Raw genomic sequence first — 27,474 nt, 5'->3', positions numbered from 1 at the left:
AATGGACGTACTAAACACAGTTTTATGAAAAGTTGTATACAATTGCTATATTACCTCCACTGACTTAAGGCAAGAATGTGTCGATTTGATTATGATTCTCTTTACTGCGTTAGTATAAACATTAACATTTAATTCAGATAAATATATTGTCAAATACATATTGGTGAAGCATGTCGACAAACTAATGCCAAATTTCTTTGTTAAGTGCTTTAAAACTTACGTTTCAGAAGTTTGTTAACCCACTTCCTTTAGTTATGAGAAAAGCTCCTGTATTTTCACCACAACCTCCTCTTTTGGAATATTTGCTCTTGTTTAAACAGTATAGTCTCATTAGTGATAACTGAAATATGCTATAATAGACCTGGGCAGCGAGATGATAAAGACCTACCAGAATATTCAATCTTTCTGTCATTTTACATTCTCTATCATATATCAGCATAATGAAGTTTCCAGTCTTTGCAGAATTTCTAAGTTATCTCTTCATGAATTTCTCTCTACCATGCAAAAATCTTTATATGGATGCCATGCAAAAATCTTCACAGGGATAAAGCAGAAACAGACGGCGGAGAGGAAGGTTCAAACATATTGGCCACGAAATGGTCCATAAAGGATAGATACAAGGTGCAAGAGAACAGAATTATTCTCTATATTACCTTATTCCGGCACAATTACCGATGGAGAGAGGTTAGACAGTTTGGGCTGCCGAATAGTGCTGCCCAGATTCCTGGCTTCTTGGATATACTTCTGTATTGGGGTAGAAAATTGACAAATACAGATAAAAGTGCAAGTGAGACTACTTTGCCAAGAGAAAAGGGTAAACTCATCTTTATAACCCACCCCTGTGCAATGAGGGGATAAGGATCACACCCTCTTTCAGAGAAGGCCCCTTTTTATATCTAGCATTATATTGGGCTGAGACACTGAAGGTACTATTTCACTGGAGGTCAAATCCCCATTCACGTTGTCTATCTAGTATTAGAACACACATTGCTGAATAACTAAAACACCATACAAACTGTCAAGGATATTTAGATGCATAGAGATTCAATTACTCTCTCCACCACTGAGAACTGCCTTGTTATTTTTTCATTAAAAGAAAGTTTCTTGTAATTACCCAGACCAAGACTATTCAAATAGCAGACTGGTCTACATGGGAACTGCAAGAAAAGTTTGCCTGGAGTTTGACATCATCTGAGGTCTGTGCTATGCCCTACATTCCTGCATATCTCCTTTGTCTTACCCACCCTCCCAGTCTTTCAGGAAGCAGCTGCAAAACTCTAACAGCTCTCAGCTGTAAGCCATCTGCATTTTTGAGCAAAATAATTTCCTGAACTCACTATACTTGAAAGAGCTTTTCTGCTCCTCCTACTGCCATCAAGGAGTTGCCATTGTTTTCACCCCGGAGACAATAATAATGTTTTGAAAGACAGGTGATCACAGATTGGTTGGGGCATGGCTGACTGTGAACAAGTGATAAAGAGAAAATCCTCTACAGGCACTGACAGAATACTCAGGATTAGTAAACATTTCAGATTAGTAGGTAACTGCTCTAGCTTACACTGCAATAATGACCAACTGAAAGATCAGTGAATAGACAGACTTGTCAAACACGGTATGATCTTTGAAAACAGGGAAAACCACACCTTCTCCATCAGCCTTGCAATTAAGAGCTACGATACATACATTTAATTATGCATCTTTATCCAGAACTATGATTACAGTCATATTGTGCATTGGACATACCAGATAACGCTCTGACACAGATTTTATAGAGGGCATGAAGGGCCAATCATGCTGGTCCCAGTCTAAACATAACTGCAACTGAAGCTCTGACACGGAAAAGTCCAGGTGCTGGCAGGACAAGTTGGTAGCAAAAAGCCAAGCAGACCATGTAAAGCGAAAGTGGTAAGCACATATGAAGTAATAAAAGCAAGCATGCAAAACAGAAAGGGAAAAGAGTGAAGACATAATACAATGCAGAACTCCCAAGCATTCAACATAAAAATAAATTCGTAAGTAATGAATCTGAAAGGAAAAAAGAAAAGATGGTGTTCAGTCATTGGAATGGTGTAAACTCTGCCCCTCCACTGGGCACAAATATTAAAGTTAAAAGCCACTAAGTCTCAATTCCACAGATTTTTGTTGGCTGCCCCAAAGCTTCAATTTGTCTAAAACTCTCAGCACTGCATTTTGAAACCACTGCCTCCTGTTCAGCCTGATCCCCAGTGTTCATCTCGGAAGGGCTCCCTCCCCATTCCTTCAGACTCAACAGGAAAGTCTCTGGTTCACCCAGGAAAGGGGGTCAATGTCCAACCAGTATTATGTAATTGACAAGGTACAGCATAAACCCCTAAAACACCAGCACAGATTAACCTGGCAGTTGGTACCCTCACTGGAGCATGTATTTGTGATTTTTATTCCTCAGAAATTATTTGCCTCATGTGACAGAGTAACTCCTACAGGATAATCAACATGTGAAGTCAGTTAAAAAAACAAAACGAACAAAAATCCCCAGAGACTAGAGGTAGATATCTGCCTTTTACCCAACTGAAATCTCAGAAGTTTACATGTGCTGAACATCATAACTGTTAAAAGCAATAATGAGGTTACAAATCAACTATTCTTCACTTCTGTTACTTCTAAGTAAAAAGTACTTTAGAGTTATCTGAGCACATGGAACATGTCAAAGCCAGAAATTACTCGTAGCTTTTTTTTTTTTTATTATGTAGACATTCTTCTATTACATGGTTATGGATGACAGATGACACTATACTTCAACAAAGTTTTAACAAAACAATGAGAAAATTCTGGAAATGAGTACACTGGAAAGGCAATCAAACTCATCACTAACATAAAATAATGAACTAGACAAAGATATTTGATTTTGACAAGATTATCCTTACAGACACAAGACTACTTTGAAATTCCAAGGGAAGCTTTTCTGAATATATTTAAGAAGGCAAGAGAATATTGTCTTCAATGAACAACACACATTAAACAAAAGTAAAGCTCTGAGGTTACTGAACAAAAAAAATGAATTCTGATATTTTAAACCAGATTGTTCTTGGAATCACCCATAAATCAACATCCAGTGTAACAGTTTGCAGTCTCTATCATATGAATCAGAAATTGCACTATAATTAGTTCATATCGCCCAGAACTTTCAAAATTCCTTCACCACAGACCTGTGTCAGCACTGGTGAGAGAAGTTATCAGTTCAGAAGGTGGGTAAATCAGCATCAGACTGTGCTGTGTAAAAACAGGCAGACACAAACCTGACAGTATGGGTGGGGTTCACATTCCCACCTTAGCATGAGGTTGCGTGTCTGTCTCCCACCCTAAGACTACTTTTATGGTCTACAGAAGAAAAACAGGCAACACCAAAAGGCAATGCTTGTGCTTTTAGGATGAAATTAATCACTCTCTGGAAGTGGTTAACTTTCCTTCATCAAATATACAAAAGAAGCATAGGGTGTCAAAGTTAATTAGAGACTGGAAATACATGGCTAAAAACTGTTAAGATTAACTCCTCCCTTCCCTCTCCCCACCCCGCCCCCCTACTTTTTTTTTAAAACGAACAAACAAACAAACTTTAAAGCTTGTGATGACATTTTCAGGGAACTCTCCTACACATAGGATGAAATAATTTTGTCCTGAGAGGGGGTAAAAATGGCATAACTTTTAGACCAAGCAAACTAGGTAGTTTTGGTCTGCTAAGGACCAGGAACTTCCTTTGTATTAAATAGAAATAAGGGAGAGCAGAAATGGACTGCAAGTAACTGGACATTTCATAAAGGTTACAGAGCATTATTCAGGCCATCAGGGGAAAAAAAAAATAAAATTCAGATCTCTATAGTTGAACAGTTTTCACCTCTCTCTGATCATTGTCAAGACGCAAGTGTTCTGTGTGTTGCTTCTGTCTGTCCTTGCGCCTCCACTGTGCAGGAGCATTTCTCTTTGTCCACCTACAGACAGAGGAATGTTATTAAGCCAAAGACAAGAGTTAGGTGAAGGGGAGCAGCAATGGGGGAAATAAAAATTTCTGTCTTATTGTATGTTAAACATGTTGCCATCAATTACATCAGATAAAGTGCAGCTGCAAATACACACAAAGAACCTCTGTGGAAGAATCCAACATTGGGCCACCAAAGGATTTCAGAAAATTAGGTTACATACACTTGCTTTGTATTTTTCCATTCTTTTACGATATTCAGTTACAATTTATACCTTTTTCCTCTTCCTTCAAAGTTTTTATAAGAAGATATCCTAAAATATTTGCTAGCTCTTAACTGAGATCCAATAAATAGATCTGCTTTTATATGGACAGTAAATATGAGTAACTCAAAGTACATCAACTATAACCTCAAACACAATAGGGCTTTCTTAAGTCAACTGGATTCTGGAAGTTCAGATTTAAAAAAGAAAAAAGGGAAAAAAGAAAAAAAACAAGAGACAAAAAACCCCCACAATACAACCCACCCACATCATCTGATTTGTTCTCACTTTAAAAAAAAAAAAAAAAGTACTGAATTTCCTTTCTAGTATCTCCGCTTTAGTACCATTCTACAGTTCTTGCCAAGGTCCAACACCTGTTTGTCCTAGCTTACTCACTTGTTGCTTGCTGGTCCAGTGGATAAAACATCAGACTGTAGCTTGGGAAAAAATCCAAGCTCATATTTCCCTTGTCCAATTTTCATGTCCAGCAAGTGTGGGTGGACTGCAGTGTGATCTATTTTTGCTAGCCTTAATTCAATAGATTTCTCTGAAATAGTAAGAAAGTTAATTTTTTTAAAGGTGTCTTTATCAGACATGCATCTATAATCACACATCCTCCACTAAAAGCAATCTCAAATTTAAAGTAGGAGGTGGAAGTTTCTTACTGACCCCAACAGGTACACTAGCACAGCAGTTTATTAAATATCAAAGAACTGACACCAAAAGGAGAAAAATCTTTATCTTCTTAAGCTCAAACATTTTTCACACAAAGCATGCAGGAAAACAGAGTTTAATTAAACCTTACAGGAGTTTCATCTCACATCTCAGCTTCCCATGTAACATTTAGTTCCCCCACTTAAGCTTTACACCTCAGTTTTTTGGCCTTTTTTTTTTTTTTTTTTTTTGAGGTTTCAAAGCATGAATCATTACTTTACTTAACCTAATGTCCACAACAAACAGCACTGCCTAGTTATATTTTCTTAAGTGTCAAGAAAGTGGCTTATTACTCTTACCAGCCTCATCAATGGTTGTGCACTTTTGATACATAGATGTGCGCAGAGTTGGTGTCCTAACATTTAGCAGCCTAATTTTATCCACTCTAGAATCAAATACTCTCAAAATAGGGTCTTTATCATCTTCATCATGGCACATAATTTTATTGTCAATAAAAGATGCAAACATTTGGGTCTCCAGGAATCTTGAGAGGAAAGGCAAATAAGGTTCAGGCTGGTCCGACAAGAAAGATGCCTAACAGACAAGAAGAGATAAGAGCGTTTGGGAGTTTGCAGAGAGAGATACATCCACCAAAAGCACCAATTTTTGTTACCAAGGATGTATTAGAGTGCTTTGGTGGCACTTAGATCCTAGTTTTATTACACACATGAATTCTATCTCTGAAACAGGCCATCTATATGAAATTTTCAATTTCATGACATGTATAGCACAATAATTATTAAACTGTGATTTCAGCATTTCCTTAATTTTCTAAAAATTTTGTCCGAATCCCAGCAAACCACAACAACAGTACTGCAGGTGTGGATATTATGCACTTTTGGCTGGGCTCAAAGCTTGTGAAGTTGATGAGAATCTTTTCATACAATTTGATGGGAATCAGATTAGTGTTTTAGCAGGCAGTGCTGCAACATAATCTTCACCCACGTGAACTACCCTGCTGACAAATATCTGATCCCCAGTAAAGAAGACAGTAGTAAAATCTGAAGAACTGGGTCTTGCATTTCCCTAAAAAAGAGCTAGGGATACATTTGGTATACATGTACGTAAGTGTTGTGTGGGATCATGGCTTTATCCGCTAACATAGTCAACAATTCTCCTGGTTAAAAAAAAAAAAAATAATAAAAATCACTTTCACTAGTAATATTTAACCTTAATGTAGAGGTTAGCCATAAAGTGAGGTTTTCCAAGTTACTTTTCTACAACATCGTTAAAGGAGTATCTTTATCTCTCTAAGTGTGTGTAGTTACATGTTTTTTCTACATGATGTACAAGATGTGACTTTTTGGGGGAACACTGAAATTTAAGGAAGAAATTACAATTTTGACAGTACTGTTTTCCATTTTATGGCTCAGTAAAACAGTATTCAAACCTAAGACTTTGGTTACTTTTCACATTGACATATCTTCTTATTACAACTTACTTTATCAAAGTTTTGCATCTGTTCCCTGTTTGTAAACCAAGATTCCTTGTCCTGACTAGGTTGAATGACAAATACTTCATAATCTGCAAACATTTGTGTAAAGCGGTTGGCAAAAACTTCACGGATTTGAATGTTCAGCTGGTAAATCTTGAATTCTTCTTCATCACACTGTATTTTAAGATCCTTTTTGCTACTGGTCTCCTCTTGCACCTCCAACTGAGAAAGTAAGGGAACACCAAAAAAAATTGCATTGTTGCTTTGTCAGGCATTCTAGGTATACAAGGCCTTAATCTGCCATTGAGCTGCTACTCCTCAAGGCAACATTTCAATAAAAGAATACTTACAGTTTCAAGCACTGTAATAAAACAGCAACATTAAAAAAATCTAGAAAGAAAACTTTGTGTATAAAAGTTCTAATTTCAATAATAAATCATAACCTTTAGTACTGGTTGCACTGCATATGCATTAGATTAAAAAAGGATAGATAACAACCATATACATGCCCACATGCCATATACTTAATTTACTTTCTTTTACCCTTTAATTACCTATTTCTGTCTGGTGTAATACAAGTCCAGCTTTAGTACTGTTACAGTTCAATACGTACCAGCTTTCAAATGAAGACAGAGACGCACAGTAAAAAGAAGCTGTGCATGCCTAGTAGCCAATTTCCTTTAACCTAAGTCCTTAGCAGCGTAATGTACAATTCATCACTACGCAGCCCAGAGTAATCTTTAATGAAATAAAATGCATTTTCAAGTTAACATGTGTTTATGAAAACAGCACTATGAGATTCAGGTATTAGTTTTGATAGGAATTGAATATCTAGGAAAAAAAAAATAATCAAAGCCACAAGCATTCATGCACTAGTTTGAATACACATTTGCCACCCCTTTAATTACTATGAGACACCACCACACAAAATTAGACATAATATCTAGAGCTTACAACATCTGCACAATGATGCAGTTGCTGCAGCTGTCCCACACTTCTTAAAGCACCTTGGTTATAGCAGTCCAAGGCCAGCTATAAATAGCATCCTACAGCCACGCTCTGTGCTGGAGAGAGCTCTGCTATTCAGCCATTTCTTCTAACTGCATCCTTTAAGTAGCACTTGGCCCCTATACATTCTCCATTGATTGGGTATTTGGTATTAAGCAGGTTTTTTAAATTATTTAAGTATTGAGAAAATTTTGACAGTTATAACCTATACATTCCTATCATCACAAAAAAAGGCTAGTAAAATGGACTTTAACTACTAAGAGAGAGCACATTTTGTCTAAATGTGCAAAAACTTACAAGAAATTGAGACCTGTACTTCTCCCATCACTTCCCAATCCATTCAGCAGAAGAAAAAAAAACTTATTGCCAATTTTTCCCTGAACAAGAAAACAATGCAAAAGAAAAACCTGAGAAGAGGAACAGAGCTCATTTCAGCATCTGATCCTGTCTAGTAACCAAACGCTGCTTCTTGTAACCCCCCTGCAGCTCCCTCCCCACAAAGTGGCTCTCCTCCCCATCCTAGTATAGGTCACACAATTACTATCTCTGGCCCCACCTGGAGCCCAAGTTACAATCACATGGGTAGGAATTGGACTCAGCAATTAAAAACTCATCTAGATAATTCAAACATGCAAGAAATAAAACATTTGCTGAGAAAATCTTCATTCTGTTCCAAAAAGGCTCAAAAAACCCACAGTGGCCTTTCAGGTAATACCTTTTCTGCAAAAAGGGCAGCTACATTTTTCCCCCAATTCTGATCACCCAAAAAAATCCAACCAGGGTCACCACAAGCTGTGCGCATTCACTTTCTGGGAATCAGATACTAATGCACTTTACAACATCAACCAGGAAAAAGAATCACAATATCTCTATGGCAAGCATATTATATACAAGCAAAATTATACGTATTCTACACACAACAAGAAAGTTACCTATAGAAACCAAGATTGGATTCCAACTTCAGAATTATCTGGATGCCAGTTTTAGCCATGTAAATCACAAGAAAGTGGTATAAATTTAGAATAAATCTTAAACCCAAGAACAAACAAGGCAAGGTGTATTTTTAAACACATTATCTTGGCAAAGAAACACTTGGGGGTAGCCAAAGGTTTCCCTAGATGTTGTGGGGTTAAATCCCACTCCCACTTTTCCCCAAGCTTGCCCTTGTCTCTAGAGATGTTCACAAAGTTTGCGAACACATTAACATGAAGTTCTTTCTAGTGAAGACAGACAAACAGAGTCTTTGGACCATCACTTCAGACCACCTGCTACTGCAGGTAGAGAGAATGCAGATAATTTCATAGCTTACCTTCTCTAGACTCACACCTGTTCTTTTAACAAGTGCTTGGAGTCTTGCAATAGTCTCATTTTCCTTTAGCAGCTCATAGGAATTCAAAGGTGATCCCGCTATGTTCCCATTTCTTTTATCGGAAACCAGGTCACATGCTCTGAGGCTCTTCATCTTGGAGGCACTTTCACTGCAGTGAAGGTTTCCCTCAGGCGGAATTCCAAAAGCCATTAGTATCTCTGAAATTTCCTGAACGAACTCAAGTTTATTTGGGAACTGGGGTAGGTCTTCTGGCAGCTCGATGAAATGGTTGTCTACATCCACAAAGCACAGGTTAGCCTGGGATTTAATTTAGAACAGGATACCATTACAAAAGTTGTTTACTAGGTACAAAAGAGATTGTAGCATACATTATGCACAGATGTGTGAACTTTTTCATACACAAACTGCTAGATTTTAACTACAGGATATTTGTAACACTATTTTGTACACGTGCATACCTAAGCAGGTGACTGCCTGCTGCTCAGATTATCAGTCCACTCCTCTAAGAGATTTGGCAAATTCCATTCTAAAAGGTCTACTGGTACTGCAGAAGCTGCAATGAAGTTATCTTCTCTTTTTTGTAGGCATTTTGAACACTACCTCATTCGTGATCAAACAAGACCAAGAAAAAAAAAAAAAAAAAAAAGGAGAGAAAAGAAAGACAAACCACCTATGTGGCTTCCACAGCAACATCAAAAGAATATATGCATCTTTCAAGATTTTACCTCACCCTATATTTGGTGGGGGGGGGTTCCCCTTTTGGCTTCTGCATTGCAAAATCTGTTACAAATGGTTTCCTAACATTACATAACTACATACTTCAAGGCAAGAACCCCATTCATGTGTGAAATCTGCTTGGAAAGTTAAGTATACAGAAGAAATGTTGCTTTTCTGTAGAAGCATTTCAGTTTTTCTTCACTGCAGAATTAATGTGGACTGTCACTTAGCCTTCCCTATTAAAAAAAAAAAAAACAAAAACAAAAACCAAAACCAAACAAACCTTCACACAGATTATGGGGTACTTTCAACCAAGCTTCATCACATTATTCCAAGAGGCACACCTGAACTCAGGTTTCATTACAGCTTTGCAGCAAAAATACATGCCAAGTCATAAGAGCTAACAGATTTCCAGTTATTTCTTCTGATTCAGTAAGTGCAGAATGCTAGAAGCATTCTCACAATTTAATAGGAAAGAAAGAATTGGAAGAGATTAACCTCACACTGAACAAATGATGGAAGATCCCAGAAATCAGAGCAATGTACACAAGCAGTGAAGCATCAGTAAGGAAAAAGTAGTTCTGGTGGGATTTTACTGTGGGACTGATCACGGGTAGACTAGGATAAGCTGTGCATGACAAGATCCCTTCACTTAAGCAAACTACTGTGAAAACATACATTTAATACTTATGACAGATTTCGCTCTCTTGGCTGTTCTACAGAACAGAGTTAGGATATCAATTCTTCTTAAAGCACAAATAACTGTTGTGTTTGATTTCTTGAACTTCAACATTAAAATTAAAAGAACATTGTAACTTTTAAAGCAGAATTCCACTGGACGTTATGCTATATTTGCACAGAACATCGTAATTGGGTAATATCGGAGCAGAGCATAATTGGGCTTTTTCATACAAAGGTAAATAGAGGAATTCCAGTTGTCCATTTCCTGATTTTTTAGTATTTTAATACTGGTATTTATTTCTTATGCTCAAATGAATGCATATAAAACAGCTTAGTAACCCATGTATAGATCCTTTACTGTAAATTAAATCACAAATTGAATTAGGTGTTGCAAAAGAATCCAAGATCAATAAATAGAACTAAGACCTTGATTCTGAAACAAGCTTCTGCTGCACCCTAGAAAAAGTTTTTATTTTTTAAATAGGGCAGGTGTCAGTGTTTAGATTTCCCCAATATGAACATTGCTCAAACACAGCAAGTATTGTGTGTGCCTACCTAACAAGGCAGCTCCAGCGGCAGGCTAGGGATGCACGCAGAGTGCATCAGCTGCTCGTTCAAAGAAGCATTCAACACAAAGGGAGAGTGTGTACACAAGAACTCTCATGTTTCAAGTAAGCACCTGAATTTAGGAACTTCCAAGACCCCCACTATACACATGGTTCTATGACGATTAGAAGTCAGCTAATATTTATACTGTAAGCACTTCAAGACATGAGAGAAATAACACCTTGAAACTAGGCACAATGCATGCCCATTGGTGCTGAGGGAAGAACAAAAAACATCTACTTCGTCACAAGCTGGCTGAAAAATGTCAAGACATACTTATTAAGAAACTCTTCAAGCAGTTTAATTGCATTTCTTCCTTTTAAACTCTCTTTAATTGATGCCATTAAACTCTCCTCCTTAAAGACTATCTTACTTTAGCACAGACTTTGCAGAAAACATCACTCCTGGTTAAGCTTGGCCGTATCTAAGTGCTTGGCCAAAAAGTAACCAAATGTTAGCCTTACCAACGTAGAGATTCTAGTCTTCACACTGAAAATAAACTCCTTGCCAATGAAGAAAAAGCCAAATTTAATGCTTGCTAAAATTGCTTGTAAGTGTCTTGGCTCATCTGGCTACTTCTTTCAACAGTTAAATATCCTTTCTGGAGAGTTTCTCTTTAAGAGCAATACACATATTTTAAACACTCTAAGTCACTAACAATGATTGCTTATCATGCAGATTACTATTACATTCCTCAGAATTGCCCTGTATAGAAGCATTAAAAAAAAAAAAAAGAAGAAGAAATATGTTAGTGTGCAGCAATACTGTAAAGAGTGTAAAAAGTATTTCTGGGGACACTCTACACTTAATTCAGTGCCTGGTTAATAACCCAGAAGTTAGAGGACTACCTAGAGCAGCATAAGCGAAGGAGATTCAGTAGATGGCTGCAGTCTCTCTTAACTTCAGGAGACTGAGGTTATCCTCAAGAATTGCATAAGCACTTCCGGAAAGGCCATGTTCCCCAGGGAACAGAACTGGCAAAGACACCTCACTTCACAAGCCCTTCAAGAGGTACCAAACCAACTTTTTTCTGTAAAAATTAAATCCCAAATAAATAAACCGCCAGTAACAGACACCAGAACAGTAAGTCTCACAATGCTGCTACACTATAGATCCAACAGAAAGGAGTACCAGCAAGGATAGAGGGGGTCCCCACCTTCAATTTATTTTAAAAAGTAAGAGAAATGAAATAGCAGTTATTTTTTAAGAAATCATGGCCATCCAAAGCGTTTTGCATGCTAGGAGCTGGGCAAGTACAGAAAGTAGAAAAATAAAGAAATCCTTTGACCACAAAGTTTTAGTTACTTTGTTTCTGGAGGCAGCAGAGTTGAGTGAGCTGTGAATAGATGACAGCTCTGCACGTAAACCTCTATGGATACACTGATCATCATTTTACACATATAAATTAAAATGATATAAAGACAAGATACTTAGCAACACGTGTAAGTAGAGATACAACGGAAAGAGCATCCTTCAGTCAGTAGCTTGGTATTTCAGGTCTCTAGAACAGTCAAATATTCTTTCACTTGTTGCTGAGGTATTGCTTTTCTGACCAAAAGAAAACCTCAAATAGTTGCACACCACTTTAACAGCAGATTGTTACAAGACAGGACACATAGCATGATCACACATTAAAACGATTCTCCTGAGACACTACACTAAGGAACAAGAGTCACATCCTAATTTAAAAGCCTGTAATTCCCATAAACCTTTATCATCATAAATAATGCGGTGTGCAGGCGAAAGTCTTACAAACCGTAGAAACGTGGATGCAAGTAAGTCAATATTCATGTATCTGATGCCAAAGCCTGGTCCTCTGAGGTCAACGGCACAACTTTCCATTGGCTCGGTGGGGTGTGGACTACACCCACCAATTTCAAACCCAGAGGACAATTGCAATTCTTTAGTTTGACCTCAAGTACAGTAAGGGCCAAACCCCCATACATATCTAGCGATGTCTGCATCAAGCCCGTATCCTTCCTTTCAGCTCTGTTCAAAAATATAGAAGATACGATATAGGTTCTGCCAAAAGGATGTCTAAGGAGGAACTAATATTCACTAATAATGAATAAGCTCCCCACTCTACTGACATCCTAAAGAGAAGATATGCTTTATTTGAAACATTAATACATAATTACATGGTATGCAACTAGATGCCTACAACAATATAGAACAGTTCATTTTGATAGCGCAATCACCACTACTTGAATTCTCTGTGCAGCACAGGCATTCAAACTGTAGGTTACATACAGGTTTTCACATCCCCTCCTAGCCAGTCAGATTGAAACATGGTTCCGAGTTAAGACTTCTGCTCTAATACAGCATTGAAAAGCTAAAAACCATTCATCTACAGCATTTCTGCAGCATATATCACCTTTGTGCATTAGGTCTCAATCTTGCAAATAACCACCCCTTTCACTTAACACCCAGAAAACATGGACATGCAAATCTACACACACACGGCTGGGTTGTGGAAAATGTGTTTACAGTGGTCCTAAACTCTGAAGGATGCTCCTATGCCATTCCTGTAAGCAAACAGTGAACTTTTGCATTTATTCTCAGCACTACTGTTCTTCATGTCAACCCAGAATTTATGACTGAGAACAACTTACAGCTGCAGCTTTCAGAAACATGAATTTAACTCTTTAAGTGGCTGTTTAACACTGAAGTACAGAAAAACATAAAACTGAAGTTTGTCAATAAATTTGCAATATAATCAAGGATCCATCACACCAGCAGAAAGCCTGAGAACGCATACAAAGCAGTGGTTATCTTTGAAAAACAGTTACCTTGGCCAGTCTGGTCTAAGTATGTTGGCATCAAGATGAAAAAAGGCTTTTCAAGAGATCTTATCTTCTAAACCAACATACAAAATTAAAAACCCACAGAATTTGTTAAGATTTAGTATTGAATATCATCTTTTTAATGGTTTAATACTGAAAATATGTCTTATATTAGCAGAGAACTGGATCTTAGCTTTTAAAATCTTTAAGCTTTTCTAAAAGAAAAAGCTATTGCCCGAGACCCTTGGGATCACTCAATTAAAAATAAGCTTTTTTAATGAGATACTACTTCTGTTTGATTTAACCAGTGCTGGAAGACCAAGTGTTGCTTCTTTTCACTCAAAATAATTTAAATTTCCACCATTCTCCTGCATTACAGAGTGGCGAGATGCGCATGCAAATCCAGTAGCATGAAATGGCCCAGATTAACTTGCTTGTTAAAAATACATTGCTGTAGCACTGCAAACATTTCTTTAAAAGGAAATTCAAAGACACATCAAAAAACCAATCTCACTTAAGTACTTGCTGGGTTTATGATCTGCCAGAGAGCTAGTTTAACCACTTTTTTGATCAATTTAACTGATAAATAAACCACATGTTTGCCAGCAACATCTGAAACAGCTACATGTTCCTCTCTTCCCCTTTGGTTTTTGCAGCACCTTATTCTAGCACTGCTTCTCCCGTGCCCACCCCCTCTTTCGCTTCTGGGTTCCTTACAAGCCTCTGCCGGCCCCCCCCCCTCTTCCCCTTCTGGGTTCCTTACAAGCCTCTGATGCAGCTATCAGTGAAACCACAAGGACGCTCACGCATACAGAAAGAGCCCTCAGCAAAGCAGCAATACATGTAAGAACAAACTTAACTTTAAGTGCACTATACCACTGACATGTACAAGAAACTCAACCCTACAGCAAACCTTGAGTCTTTTCTACAATTTTACTGGGCCACAGCGAGTCAGGTCTTCAAGTCATTGGTGAACTTCAATGAATTCTCCATCAGGCACCGTTTTCTGATGTACCCAAGGGATAGTCTAAACTTGAATTTTGCCGTAATGCAGGAGGGCCACAAAGATGACCAGAGGGCTGGAGCACCTCTCCAATGAGGACAGTCTCAGAGTTGGGATTGTTCAGTCAGGAGAAGAGAAGGCTCTGGAGACACCTTATAGCGGCCCTCCAGTATCTGAAGGGGGCCTACAGGAAAGCTGGAGAGGGACTTTTATAAGGGCATGTAGTAATATGAGGAGGGGTAATGGTTTCAAACTGGAAGAGGGGAGATTTAGATTAGATATCAGGAGTAAATTTTTCACTATGAGGGTTGTGAGACACTGTAACAGGTTGCCCAGGGAAGCTGTGGAGGCCCCATTCCTGGAAGTATTCAAGGCCAGGTTGGATGGGGCTTTGAGCAACATCAAAAGTTGAGTCTAGCAGGAGGTATCCCTGTCCATGGCAGGGGGGTTGGAACTAGACGATCTTTAAGGTCCCTTTCAGCCCAAACCATTCTATGATTCTGTGATTTTGCTGAAGGTTTTAATCATCATCTGACAAACCATCAACTTCTAGGATACAGTTGGGTTTCCATGCTCCCATGGTAAAGCATTCCCTTAAAGTACCAGACATGACCAAAGTATGGGAGACTGCCACCACAAGCAAACCAAAACAAGCCTTGTGGCATATGTGTACAAGACTTAAACCAAACCAGACTGAGTTAGGACAGACAGTATTGTCACATATATTAGCCTAAAACACTTTGAGCAAGACAAATTAGTCTTTTTAAAAACTCATTATAAAACCACAAGCAAGAAGTCTACAGCGACACTGAGGTATCCATGCTATGCTGGAGAGCCACATTATATTCCTCCACAATGCCCTTCAAATGAGAAGCACTAACTAGATTTTCTGTCAAAGCTCACTTCTCCAGCCCTTGTCTAAAGTAGATATTGCTTTCTTTAACAGCAGCTGTCCCATGCATCCATGTAAACAGACTAGCAACAGAGATGCATTTTATGCACTTTCAAGACAAAGAAAAAAAAGGGTGTTTTTTTTTTTCAGAACTCAGAATAAATTAGAACACAGAACAGCTCCTTATATACCCTTTGCAATAAGTGAGGAAAATTCTGATACTTAGTATATCTATGAATACGGAGCCTAGCAGCAGGACTTGGAAATTAAGTTCCTCATATAACCCTGATGATTTCATAAAGGATCATATACATTCCAAGCTTTAGAGATAAGCAATGTTAAATATTAATATCCTTTTCGTTACCAATGATAAATTTGTCTTTATTGAAGCACAAATAACAGAATCCATATACCCTCTTCTACTGTTCTACCACACATTTTATGCATGTTCCTTGTCAGTTTCTATGTCAGGAATTAAGTGTAAAGCTTCTTTGGCTCTTTAAGTGAAGGTTATCTGAAACCCTAATCATAAAGCAAAGTAGTTTTGGGATGAACCTGTAATCTGCAGTTCTAAATATCTTAGAGCTGATTGATTAAATTACTAATATCAGAAATAGCAACAATGACCAATAGTATCACTCAGTGAGACCAGCATGCACTTTGAATTTCACTTTATATTTAAAAATGTTTTGGGGGTTTTTGTTTTTGGTTTGAGGGTTGTTGGGGTTTTTTGAAAGTAAACCCTCTACAATGAAAATCTTAAAAACAGTGAGCTCCTGTTCTTCCCAGTCTATTTTGCCTCTCAGATAAGCAAATCTATTGGTATAGGGTAACTTCTTAGTCATCTTTGAAGCCACCAGTTCAAGTCCATTTCTATGCTATAGCTACATTCCCAGCCTGCAGTACTAAGGACTCCAACAGTTCACAAGAAACCTTACTCAGGAGTGACCACCAAGGGGATTTCTCAGACTAAGTCATACTCATCGCATACAAACCTTTAAGAGCTCACGCACTGAATAAGAGAGAGAAAAGCTGAAGCTTTGGAAGGACAAGTTTAAGTTCCATCACACGGGCACATTGCTGATGCTATCTCAGTCCTGTGCGTCCTCCCCCCTTGCCCTCCCAGACAATTCTGATCTCTGTAAGATACTATCAAAAATCTACTCCTCCACATTCACAAAGGGCTATCTGTAAAACAAAACATAAATTGAGGTGTCAGATTATTTTTTTAACATCTAAAAATAGATCAACTATCTTACTTTAAAACTCCAAAGTAAGCTGATAAAGCTCTTCAAAACCATTTACCTTTTAAATAATTGAAATATCTATTTGAAATTAAAATATGTTTCTTTAGTTGGAAGTATTAAAGCGATTTTAAAATGAGGAAATTCTTTACGAAAGGAGAAAAGTCCTTTAGAAGCTTGTTATAACAGTGAAAACATCCATGGTGCAGATTAACATGCATATCCACACGCGCATTTTACTTCACTAGATATCCTCTCTAAGAAGTATACTAACCATATTAATTAGGCCTGTCAGTACATCCAAAATTTTCTAAAAACATAGTAAACCAAAGCAATAGACTGTTTCCATGGGAAGAACATACATTACTCTGTTATTAATTATGCCAGTGCAAAAAAAATGACAGGGAGAAAAGAAAGAAATTAAGAGATTAAATACTTTCGTTTTCACAGAAAAAAAAAATAACACAGTTTGAAGAGAAATTTTCCTTTGAACTTGCCAGGAAAAACAAATGAAAACCATCAGCATATGGATTTGAGAAAAAGAGCAATGTTGGCATGGTGACCAGACTGGAGGTTCACAGAAATATCTTGTCTTTAATTTCACACAGCTTTTTTCAGAAGGCTTATTTTGTGTGTGTGTGTCAAGCTATGCTGCAGCACTGCCTGATAACGAAAACAAAAAACACCACCACAAAGCCCTCTACACTTCTGCTTTCCTGGTAAAGTAAACGATAATAGAAGAAAACAGGCAAACAGAGAAAACAGCAGAAATTAGAGAACCCTACCAGTGCCTCTAAGTAGGGTGTTTCCCATGGTTTACCCAGTCACTCCCCTGCAAAGTTACACCTACAAGTAAGCAGACTCTAGCAGGGGCCAGAGCTGTGTTGTTCCGCAACTAACAACTCTGCAAGCACTCGCTTCCCTCAGGGCTACCTGACAGAGGTGTCCAGCTTCTTGAGAACAGCCAGCCAGACCATACTGTAACACGCAGTATTTTCTATATACAAGAGCAAATAAACCATTCAATGGCGCTCAATGAGAGAGGTCATTCAGATGACCGATGACACTGCCTCACGAGCCAGCCAGGTGCCAGCTGCCTGACATACTTCCCATAGGTGGTTGCTGGCTTCTGCAGACGTTTCCTTTGCTACCTCAGGTAGCACTCAACCATTCTTGGTCCCCTGATCCTCACAACCAACTCTTAAACTCTCTCTTGGCATGTCCCTACAAATAATATTTTTAAAGAGAGCAGTAGGATAAAGTAAATAAAAACAATTTCTTAGCAGTGTGAACGTAGTCCCTGCCCCATGTACGAGTTGCAGTACCTTTACAGACCATTTGCTCCTCCTTTATACAGTGGCTGGTGTTAACAGAGCCTCACTATGAAGGGAGGACTTCCTGACCACTATCCCAATCAGCACCAGTTTACTCAAGTAGATGCTGCCATTTTGCTGCCGACTAAAGTATGCATTCTAGAAGAAAATTTGAGAGTTTTGGTGCAGACACCTGGCAGGCTGGGTGCATGTAAGCCAACACCAACTCAGAAATGCAGTGTGAGGAAACCCAGCTTAATCCTGCGCAGCCGGGAACCGGCCCAAGCACAGCACAACACTGAAGCCAGTCAAGCTTTGCTCGCTCGGCATCACACAGAAGCAGCTATATGGCCTTTTGTCCACAGTTGGTGAATTCACATTGCATTTTTTTGCATTTCCTAGCACTAGAGGGCTAAGTTTTGCAGCATAAAAGTGTTCTTTCTGTAACTCCACTGCATCAATACCTGTAAAAATCACAGTTTAATTTTATCAAAGCATAAAATATCCAAAACAGGGGCTTATTTGTCTATTTCACCAGATTCTCTCCAGTGTCTCCAAAAAAAAAAAAAAAAGTAAGAGCTCTCCCAAACCATAGCCAGCAAGAACTTCACAATGGCTGTTACAGTTAACACTAGTGTTTTGGCTTATTTCTCACTTCCCACATAGTCATGTACAATATTTAATTCATCAAGACGAGCTCCTCTCACCTCTTGAGGAAGTTCCAGCTTAGACCTGTCATCCAGCCCATTAGAGTGCAAGCCCATAAGGTAAGGGACAGGAGCATCTAGAAAATGAAGGAGGGATGCTGGAAGGATAGGAACATACACATGCTGCCATTGAAATGGAAACATTAGTGCTGTGATGGTCTCTGCCACAGTCATCAGTCTCTGATAATCTGAAAAATATCAAGAAAAAAAAAAAAAAGATTTCTTTCACAAACATTTTTAAGTAAATTAATCTAAGTTAAAGAAATGAGAGCTTGCTTTAAAACAGAAACCACAAAACCCAGTACTAGCTGAGCAGCATCTTAATGAAAGCCCAGACTTGTACACCCAAGCACATTTTGCTGAAACAACAAAGAGAGCTGAACGCAAAGTAGGTCATGCTACAAGTCATACAGAAATGAGCAAATTGAGGCTTAGCATCCATTAAGTCACCCTCTGCTACCTATACAGGGTTACCAGGAACATCAGTTTGAGTATAGAAGCAGTATTGTAATTGGCTAAGAAACACATCAGAAATAATTTCTTTTCTCTGTGTTTATGGCTTTCTATGGAAGCCTTGGATGAAACCCAAGGCATCTGGTATCTCTCATATAAGCATATTTTAAAAGAGTGTTTAAATGTCTATAAAGCATGCTGTATAGTAGCCAACCCAACAGTGTGACTGAAATAACCATGTAGAAAATAAAAAGGATCAGTTTCGTTTATCCTTTGCAATGTATGACTGAAGTCTCAGTTCAATGTAAAAACATCTCATCTCCTCCTAGACTTTAACAGCAGTGCTAACTGCACCTGTGCAACATGTATACCAAAAAATCTTTTTATTCTGCAGCTGGTGGCTAGAGCAGTTAACACTGCAGTATGCTGGGCCAAAACCTCGCCCTCCTCTTTTATACTACAGAATCATCTTTAATGGTTTTTGATATCTATGCACCATAAAGGAGGAAGCAACACCAGATGAACTCAGAGCGTGTGGTCTAATACAACTGCTGAAACATTCAGAATGCTTTTGAGCTGCAGGGCTGGAAAGAATATAAAACAAGCTCACAAGACTAAGGTAATACTTACCTTCAGTCAAGCTATAATGATACTGCAACAATATGCAATTCCAGCCAGGGAAGGGGAGGGGGGTGGGGTGGGAAATAGTAGGAAGGGAAAAAAAATTAGTGACCTTCATATATATGTTATTGTGCGAGGTATGCGTGTCTTCTCCCAAAATGTTCATAAAACTACAGACACTGTGAAAATGGAAGAGACACTTGAACACACAGGTTCAGGTGTTGAGGTTGGTGAAGCTGTGGCACACTGTCGCAGAGTACAGATGAAAACTGCAAAAATAACATTTCTTCTAAACAAACACTCTGGAGAAAAATTAAGCTTAACTGTGCACTTTCTAAGGTTATGGCTTTAATTCTATCCTTTAGCCATTCTCTGCTCAGACGTCAGATAGCAGAAGACAGAGGGCCAAGAAATTCAGTTCCTGGCATTCATGATTAATTTTGTTTGAACTCAAAGTTGCAGAGTTTGGGGACTGCAAAGAGTCCCGCAACCAAACAGGAATTCAGGAAAAGTTTGGCTAACATCAGTCACAATTCTACAATCTAGGCTTTTGCTTTTCCTTTTCAGATCAAGCTCTGCTGGTGGAAAAGGTTACTGCACGCAGCTGCTTGTCACTGCCTCACAAGTAGATCTGCTGTGACTGAAGGAGCCTTCAATCAAAACAAGCAAGAATAGCTTAAACAGTTTAAAGTTTTTGCCAAAAGCTTACTTGGACTGAAACACATTAGGGAACAATCAATGAACATCACCAGCAACACTCCCCTAGTTTGCCTGGACACCAGTCTCTGCCTATGCAATTACTTATTGGTTTGCAGCTTTAATCACAGCCTGACTGCAAAGAAGTGATGAATTAATGATAAGCTTTGAGAAGAAGAATCCATTCCGTACCCTACTTCCTTCAGCTTTAAAAGGAACTTTAAATGTAGCCACAGATACACAAACATTCCAGCTGGTTCCTATTCAGCTTGTTTATTTGAAAGAACAAGTCTCAGAATAGAAACAGTGTTTTCCTACTACATGACAGCCCTCTGTCTAATCCTGCTGGCTAATTTAAACACAACTTCTCTCTCTCTGTCATTAAGCTAACTTTAGTATTAGCCTTTCAAATTAATTACAAAGGAACATCAATAATTCAGAATTTCTATCCACTCAGCAGCTATCTCCTGTAACCGAGTTATCTGCAAATGCAGCTCTCCGATCCCGGATATCTACATGTCTTAAGCTATTCCCAACTATTTGGCCTGCACAGTCACAGCTTGCAAGCAACAATGACTATGTTCTGCAGACTTCATGCACATCATTGCATCCCAATAAAGAAGAAGTCAGGCAAAAAAGCCAGGCGGCCTGCATGGACAAACGAGGAGCTCCTGGACACACTCAAAAGCAAAAAGGAGGCCTACAGAGGGTGGAAGCAAGGACAGGTAGCCTGGGAAGAATACAGAGAAACTGAGTAGCCAGGGACCAGGTTAGGCAAGCTAAAGCCCAGACAGAATTAAATCTGGCCAGGGACATTAAGGGCAACAAGAAAGACTTCTGCATGTCAGTGATAAAAAGACTAGAGAAGATGCGGGCCCTCTCCTGAAGGAAACAGGAGACCTGGTCACCTGGGATACGGAAAAGGCTGAGGTATTCAATGACTTGAGTTGAGGGAAGTGTTTCTTCTCCTCTATTCCGCTCTCATGAGACTCCACCTGGAATACTGCATCCAGCTCTGGAGCCCTCAACACAAGAAGGATGTGGACCTGTTGGAGTGGGTCCCGAGGAGGGCCACAAAGATGATCAGAGGGCTGGAGCACCTCTCCTATGAAGATAGGCTGAGAGAGTTGGGATTGTTCAGTCAGGAGAAGAGAAGGCTCTGGAGACACCTTATAGCGGCCCTCCAGTATCTGAAGGGGGCCTACAGGAAAGCTGGAGAGGGACTTTTTACAAGGGGATGTAGTGATAGGACGAGGAGTAATGGTTTCAAACTGGAAGAGGGGAGATTTAGATTGGACACCAGGAAGAAATTTTTCTCTATGAGGGTTGTGAGACACTGTAACAAATTGCCCAAGGAGGCTGTGGATGCCCCATCCCTGGAAGTATTCAAGGCCAGGTTGGATGGGGCATTGAGCAACCTGGTCTAGTGGGAGGTGTCCCTGCCCATGGCAGGGGGGTTGGAACTAGATGATCTTCAGGGTCCCTTCCAAACTGAACTGTTCCATGATTCTATGATCAGGAACTGTTGGCAAAAGGCAAGGACAAAGGGAAGAAGCCTGCAAACATAAACCAAAATAACATAAGTATTTTCTTAAGTTATATCTATCCTGAGAGGGTACGGAGGGATTTTTTTGTTTTAAAAAAGAAGGAAGCAGCACACATCTTGTACCAAAGCATTACATAAGATTTAAAATTAATAGTAATAAAAAATGTAAGAGAGGGAAGAAGCACTTCAGTAGTGGTCTTGCTGTTGTTTTTGAAAGCAGAATATGCTTATTCTGATGCAAATGATACAGAGTGTTTTGGCTTTATATTGTACAAGAGCACTGGTAGGGAAAAAAATTGCATACCACTAGTGTGCTATTAGTTTGGAAAGCACTTAACTGATCACTGTGCAAGGAAAAGAAAATCCACTACTTTTTAACACAGCCACTTAAGAACACAGAAAAGGCTGATTTGTTCTTCTAACCAATTACTGTAGGTAAAATACATTATCCCTTAAAACCACGTATAAGAAGTTATTTACACCTATATTTATCTATATCTAGTATACATAGACATTTTCCTGTTGATCTGTAAAAAGCAAGTAAATCCAGAAAAAAGAAAAATTGAGGGGTCTTGGGTCTGGAAGGAGAGGAGCAGGATGGGAAGAAGGTGGCAACTGTAAGAACCATTGTTCCACCTCTCTATTCTCACATTCTACCCAAGAGAAGTTGTATCAAGTGCCTACAGAAATTCTCTGACTTGGCCAAATTTAAAACCATTACATGATCACACTCTGGAATATTTTTTCTGTCTAATCTGCCTACTTCAAGGATCCCAATGAAATACTGTTGTATTTTTTAAGTAATTCCCATTCCACATGCAACTCCCATATTGCTGCTTTAAGGCAGAGAGTTGCCCATACAGTGGACGATCATTACTACAGACAAGTTTGGAGATCTTCAGAACGTATATAGATAAACCAGAAAGATGGGCTACTTGCCAGGATTAAGCTTCTCTGTAACCCAAAGCGAAACAGAAGGGGAAAGAATTATATACACAGTCCCTATGGACAGATAGCATGCAAAGCAGTTGAGCCACCAGAATAAAGTGTTGCCTGGAGGGTTCCCTGTAGGCATGTCTGTTCATAGCAGACAGTATGGTGTAAAAGAAACATTTTTCAACAAGCTTTTCTGAGCACAGGTATTCAGTATGTCAGACTCCTTAGAGAAAACATACATTTCTTTAATTGGGCCTTCTACTTCAAAAAACCTGTAACTGCAGTAAGAGAGAACTGTGGTACTCAAAGTACTTCCTATTCATGTTCACTTCTGTGTCCGACAGGCTGATTAAAGATGCCTGCATCAAGCAGCAATTTTCCTAAATCGCCAGAGGCATAAAAAGAAAAAGTGTCCTATGTAAGAGATTACAGTTGAGCAACACAGGACTAATACTACAAAGAAATAAAACTAATACTATAACTCTCCAGAGTGAACATATTTTTAAGCAAGTGAAAGAAAGATGGGGAGAAGTGGCTCAAAAGCAAAGCAAAACAGAAAAAAAACCACCTTTATTTGTACTTAAAAATGGTAGCAGACAGCAAATACCCAGAAAATAAAAAATTGTTCAAGATCACGGACTGCGGCAGTGCCACATTATATTTTCCTTTTATTGTTTTTAGCTGTTTAGCAAATCTCCTCCAAGCAGCTTTCACAGCTGTCTTAACTCAGTGCACGCTCTTCAGAAGAGCTCTAGGTGCTCTACCGAGATAAGGAGTAAGTCTATTTCACAGATACAAGAGCAACATAAATTGCAGGAATTCAAACCAGTTCCCACAGATTAATCTAGTGAGGGCACTATTGAAGGCCTCCTTCAGCACCATTGTCTCTTTGCCAGGGTTCCTCAGCACTGGGTCAGCACTAGGAGCAGCTTCAGATTCTTCACTGTCTTACAGGCACCTGCATTCTTCTAACCCTTTCCCAAATGGGAGACAATTCTCTCAAGAGGACAATCAAATCAAGGAATTCATTCCCTACATTTAGCTTACACTGATCCAAAACACACAGGCTGTGCCAATATAGTGGGACAAAAGAACTTCCAGAAGCATAAATTCAGAAACATGTCAAAGGAATCTTAAACCACTGCCAAGTGAAGTTACTCCAATTCCAAGGACTGACTGCAACTTAAGATACTAAATAATTTGTTTCAAAAAGGAGTGTATCTGACAGCAAAGTCCTCCAAGAGCTTTGGGTTTGGGGTTTTTTTTGTTTTGGGTTTTGTTTTTTTTTTTTTTACAGTAAATCTTACAAGCAAACCCTCTAATCTTGACATGTACTGTTCTAAATTTAAATTCACCCAATGAGTATCGCAATCTCCTCTGACCTAGGAGAACAAGAAACGATCCCAACCACCTCAACTGTCACAGGTTTGAGCACCTAGAGATTTAACAAATCCAAAGAACATTTAAAAATTTTAAGATCTATATTCTGAAGGACAACCTAGACCTCACATTACTGCACATGCAAGAACATGAGCAAGCCTTTACTATTACTGAGAAGGCACTGTCACAGCTAGTTCATCAGAACTGAGGGCCAAAAGTCAGCAAACAAATAACTAAAATCCTTTTGCTACTGAAAGACGACTTTTCAGTCAGAAACTATAGATGAGAACTTGATAGAGACAGACCAGACACTTCCATAAGATGCAACACAGCCCAACTCAGCCAAAGCTTGAGGTTAAGGCAGGGGAACAGTGGACATAAATGGTCACGAAGATCCAGGCCCACAGGCCTTCAGCTGTATGGACTCCTTTGAATTCCATATGTCTGTGCATGCAAACAAGAAACTCAACTGTTCAAGAGCTATTTTAAGCTTCGTCAATTAACCACTGATCAGACACTTGGAAAGTACCCAAGAAAAAAAGCTGAACCTATTAATATGACTTGGAAAGTGAAGCCAGAATACAGAAGACTAGTCCAGAAGCGAGCTGAGTTCCAGCCCAGGAGAAAAGAGCGCTTATAATGTGATGGCCTGAAAAGAGATCAGGGAACACTGTTCCAATATGGCAATGCACGCATTTTTTTTCTTGAGGTGCTTCCAACTGGCCAGGCACTCGTACTTCTGCCACAGGAGGTCTCAAGCACAACTACAGGACAACTGGACTACATTCTTCTTCAGATGGAAGAGCTGATGTTTGAGTTTTCCAGTGGTAGGACAGATAAACAAACTCTTGCTACATCCCAAACATATAAATGCCAATCCATTTCTGAAAAAACCACAGAAGTTGTCTGCTAGGCAAGTATTTCTAGATTTTCTATGAATCATAAGCAAAGCAACTTGCTTTTTAAATCCAAGAGAGTAACCACTACAAATAATACAGCAAGCTTTTTTGACTGCATTTGAATTACTGTATAGTTTTTCTCTACTAGGTAACAGTGTTTATACAATGCAGCACTTTTAACCACCTTGACTATACACACAAAATCCATCTTTGGCTTTAGCCTATTCACACATCTCAATACACAAGCATCTGTACTTCATGTTTGGAGAATGTTGCTAATAACTGCAGGATATATTTTATAAATAGTTACCATTTGTATTCTACATATTTCAGTGACAGCTCAATGGAAGAAAATATCTAAAACAGATTGCAGTAACACCCTGGACTATCCCTGGATTTGTCTTGGGGTCTTTTAGGCTTCTTTACCATTACTACAAAACATTGTTCAAAATGCAGTCTGTCGACTTTAAACTACACCACTATGGATGGGTGGGTCTGGCCTAACACTAGCCAGCCTAGGACAACAAAAAGCAGAAAAATTATCTTTTGGCATAGCTCCACATAGTCTGTGTTAGAGTAACAGGATGCAGAGTAAGAAGCCCAGTATCCACAAATTTTAACACAGAAAATGGATGCCACTACCAAATTACTTATTGATTAATAAACAGATGCTATTTCAGCTTAGCTGCTGCCTATTCTCTTCAAAGTAAGCTTTATCTAGGTGACTTCAGCAATAACTGTTTCAAGTCCTTGACAGAGATTCGGGATTTAAATTCAGTCAAATAAAACTTTTTGCAAGTAATTTTATTTCAAGGTAACAACTGAAATTTGACTTTGGGTACTCAAAGAAAAAAATTGTATTTGCACCATTAATTCTTCAGAACCATATGTAATTAACTATGAAGCTTCTCAAAATGTGTGGAGAGTTTGGCAGATGGAAGAGAATTCAGCTAAACAGCTAGAGAGGAACGTAGGAGATAGCATACTACTCTATCCAACAGCACAACATTTCCAGAGAAAACAATGAAGGGGACAGTCAGTCCATGAATACAGGAGATTATGTGAAAGTCCAGAGTTTTTTTAGGTGTCTAAGACTGGAGCCAATGCAACACTCTCTGTAACTCCAGATCTTTCCTTTACATTAAAACCTGCACGTAGATCAGCCTGACTGCATTAGCATGCTAATGCTACTTTAATGCAGTTATTCTGTTGTTTGTATGTTTTTTAACATTCAAGAAATGAAAAGACCTTGTGCCAGTACAACTACAAGATAAGAAAACAAAAACCAAATACTCACGCTGTGAATAAAGCAGTATCTGAAATTCCAAGAGGGCACAGGTAAAGAGTTGAACGACATTTTCTACTCCAAGCAATTCAAAAACTTCTTTAACCGGAAAATCAAATAACGGTAGTTCACTGGTGCTTGGCCTCTGGCAGATAATTGGTCCATAAACACCTGAAAATTTTAATGACCTTCCTGCTGGAGGAAGAGGAACCTCGTAGAGAATATTGTAGATGTAGCTTTCTAAAGGTAGAGGTGGCGGCTGAGGTGAAGTCACTGCTTGGTGAAGTTGTTCTAGTACTTTCTTACAAGCTTTCATGAAAGACATTGGAGTAATCAGACAAATGCACTTTGAGACATAGAGTGTGTCTCTGCTGATGTCATAGGAGTTAAAACGCTGTAGCTTTGAAACAGAAGTGCCATTGCAGTCTCCAGTGCTGCTGCAGCTATCTTTGTCATTTGTGGGTGGAGTATGAAGAATGTCATATTCAGCGTTGTGCATATGATACAACGTCTGCATTGCACTGCAGATCTGTTTGCTAGTAACTTCCTCAAAAAAGGTGAGAGAAAATCCAAATGTCCGTGAGCCATCTTCACGAGTAATTATAAAAGAGTGGAACTGAGGTTCTCTGGAATCTGCTTGTGTCTTGAAAGCAAGCCCTTTAGGCATACACAGCTATAAAAGAGGGGGGAGGAGAGATAGTATCAATTAAAACACACTTTTATCTCCCTCTGCCTCCAGAAGCATTGGTGAATATAGGATTTAGAATCCACAGACTGCCATTGCATTTCACTTTAAATTCTCTTAAGTGTTACATCTCTGCACAATACAGTAATATGCATCTAAATCAGAAAACCTAAAGGAACAGGTTAAAAGGGCTGCATGCAGTTTCTATTGAAACACATAACCATTTTGTTACCAAGTTCAACAGGAATAAACTAACAAAATTCAAACTCAGATAAAGAAAAGTAGTTTGGTCACTAAGACCAGAAGCCTGAGAGAAAAAAGTATT

General features: G+C 38.8%; 1 protein-coding gene across 1 annotated transcript in view; it reads right to left on the bottom strand.

Annotated features, from left to right (window-relative positions):
* Positions 1-27,474, bottom strand: part of DENND5A (DENN/MADD domain containing 5A) — a 74,422-nt gene that overhangs the window by 19,706 nt on the left and 27,242 nt on the right. Inside the window, exons 4-11 of the mRNA XM_009890971.1 lie at positions 26,477-27,137; positions 18,649-18,836; positions 8,682-8,999; positions 6,371-6,586; positions 5,229-5,463; positions 4,612-4,762; positions 3,872-3,965; positions 667-744 (exon numbers count right to left, since the gene is read on the bottom strand). Of these exons, the coding sequence (XP_009889273.1) occupies positions 667-744; positions 3,872-3,965; positions 4,612-4,762; positions 5,229-5,463; positions 6,371-6,586; positions 8,682-8,999; positions 18,649-18,836; positions 26,477-27,137 (1,941 nt within the window). The remainder of the gene's footprint in view (positions 1-666; positions 745-3,871; positions 3,966-4,611; positions 4,763-5,228; positions 5,464-6,370; positions 6,587-8,681; positions 9,000-18,648; positions 18,837-26,476; positions 27,138-27,474) is intronic.

The sequence above is a fragment of the Charadrius vociferus genome, unplaced genomic scaffold (assembly GCF_000708025.1).
Source record: "Charadrius vociferus isolate BGI_N301 unplaced genomic scaffold, ASM70802v2 scaffold248, whole genome shotgun sequence".
Classification (NCBI taxonomy): Eukaryota; Metazoa; Chordata; class Aves; order Charadriiformes; family Charadriidae; genus Charadrius; species Charadrius vociferus.
This window is presented reverse-complemented; position numbering and strand designations above follow the sequence as displayed.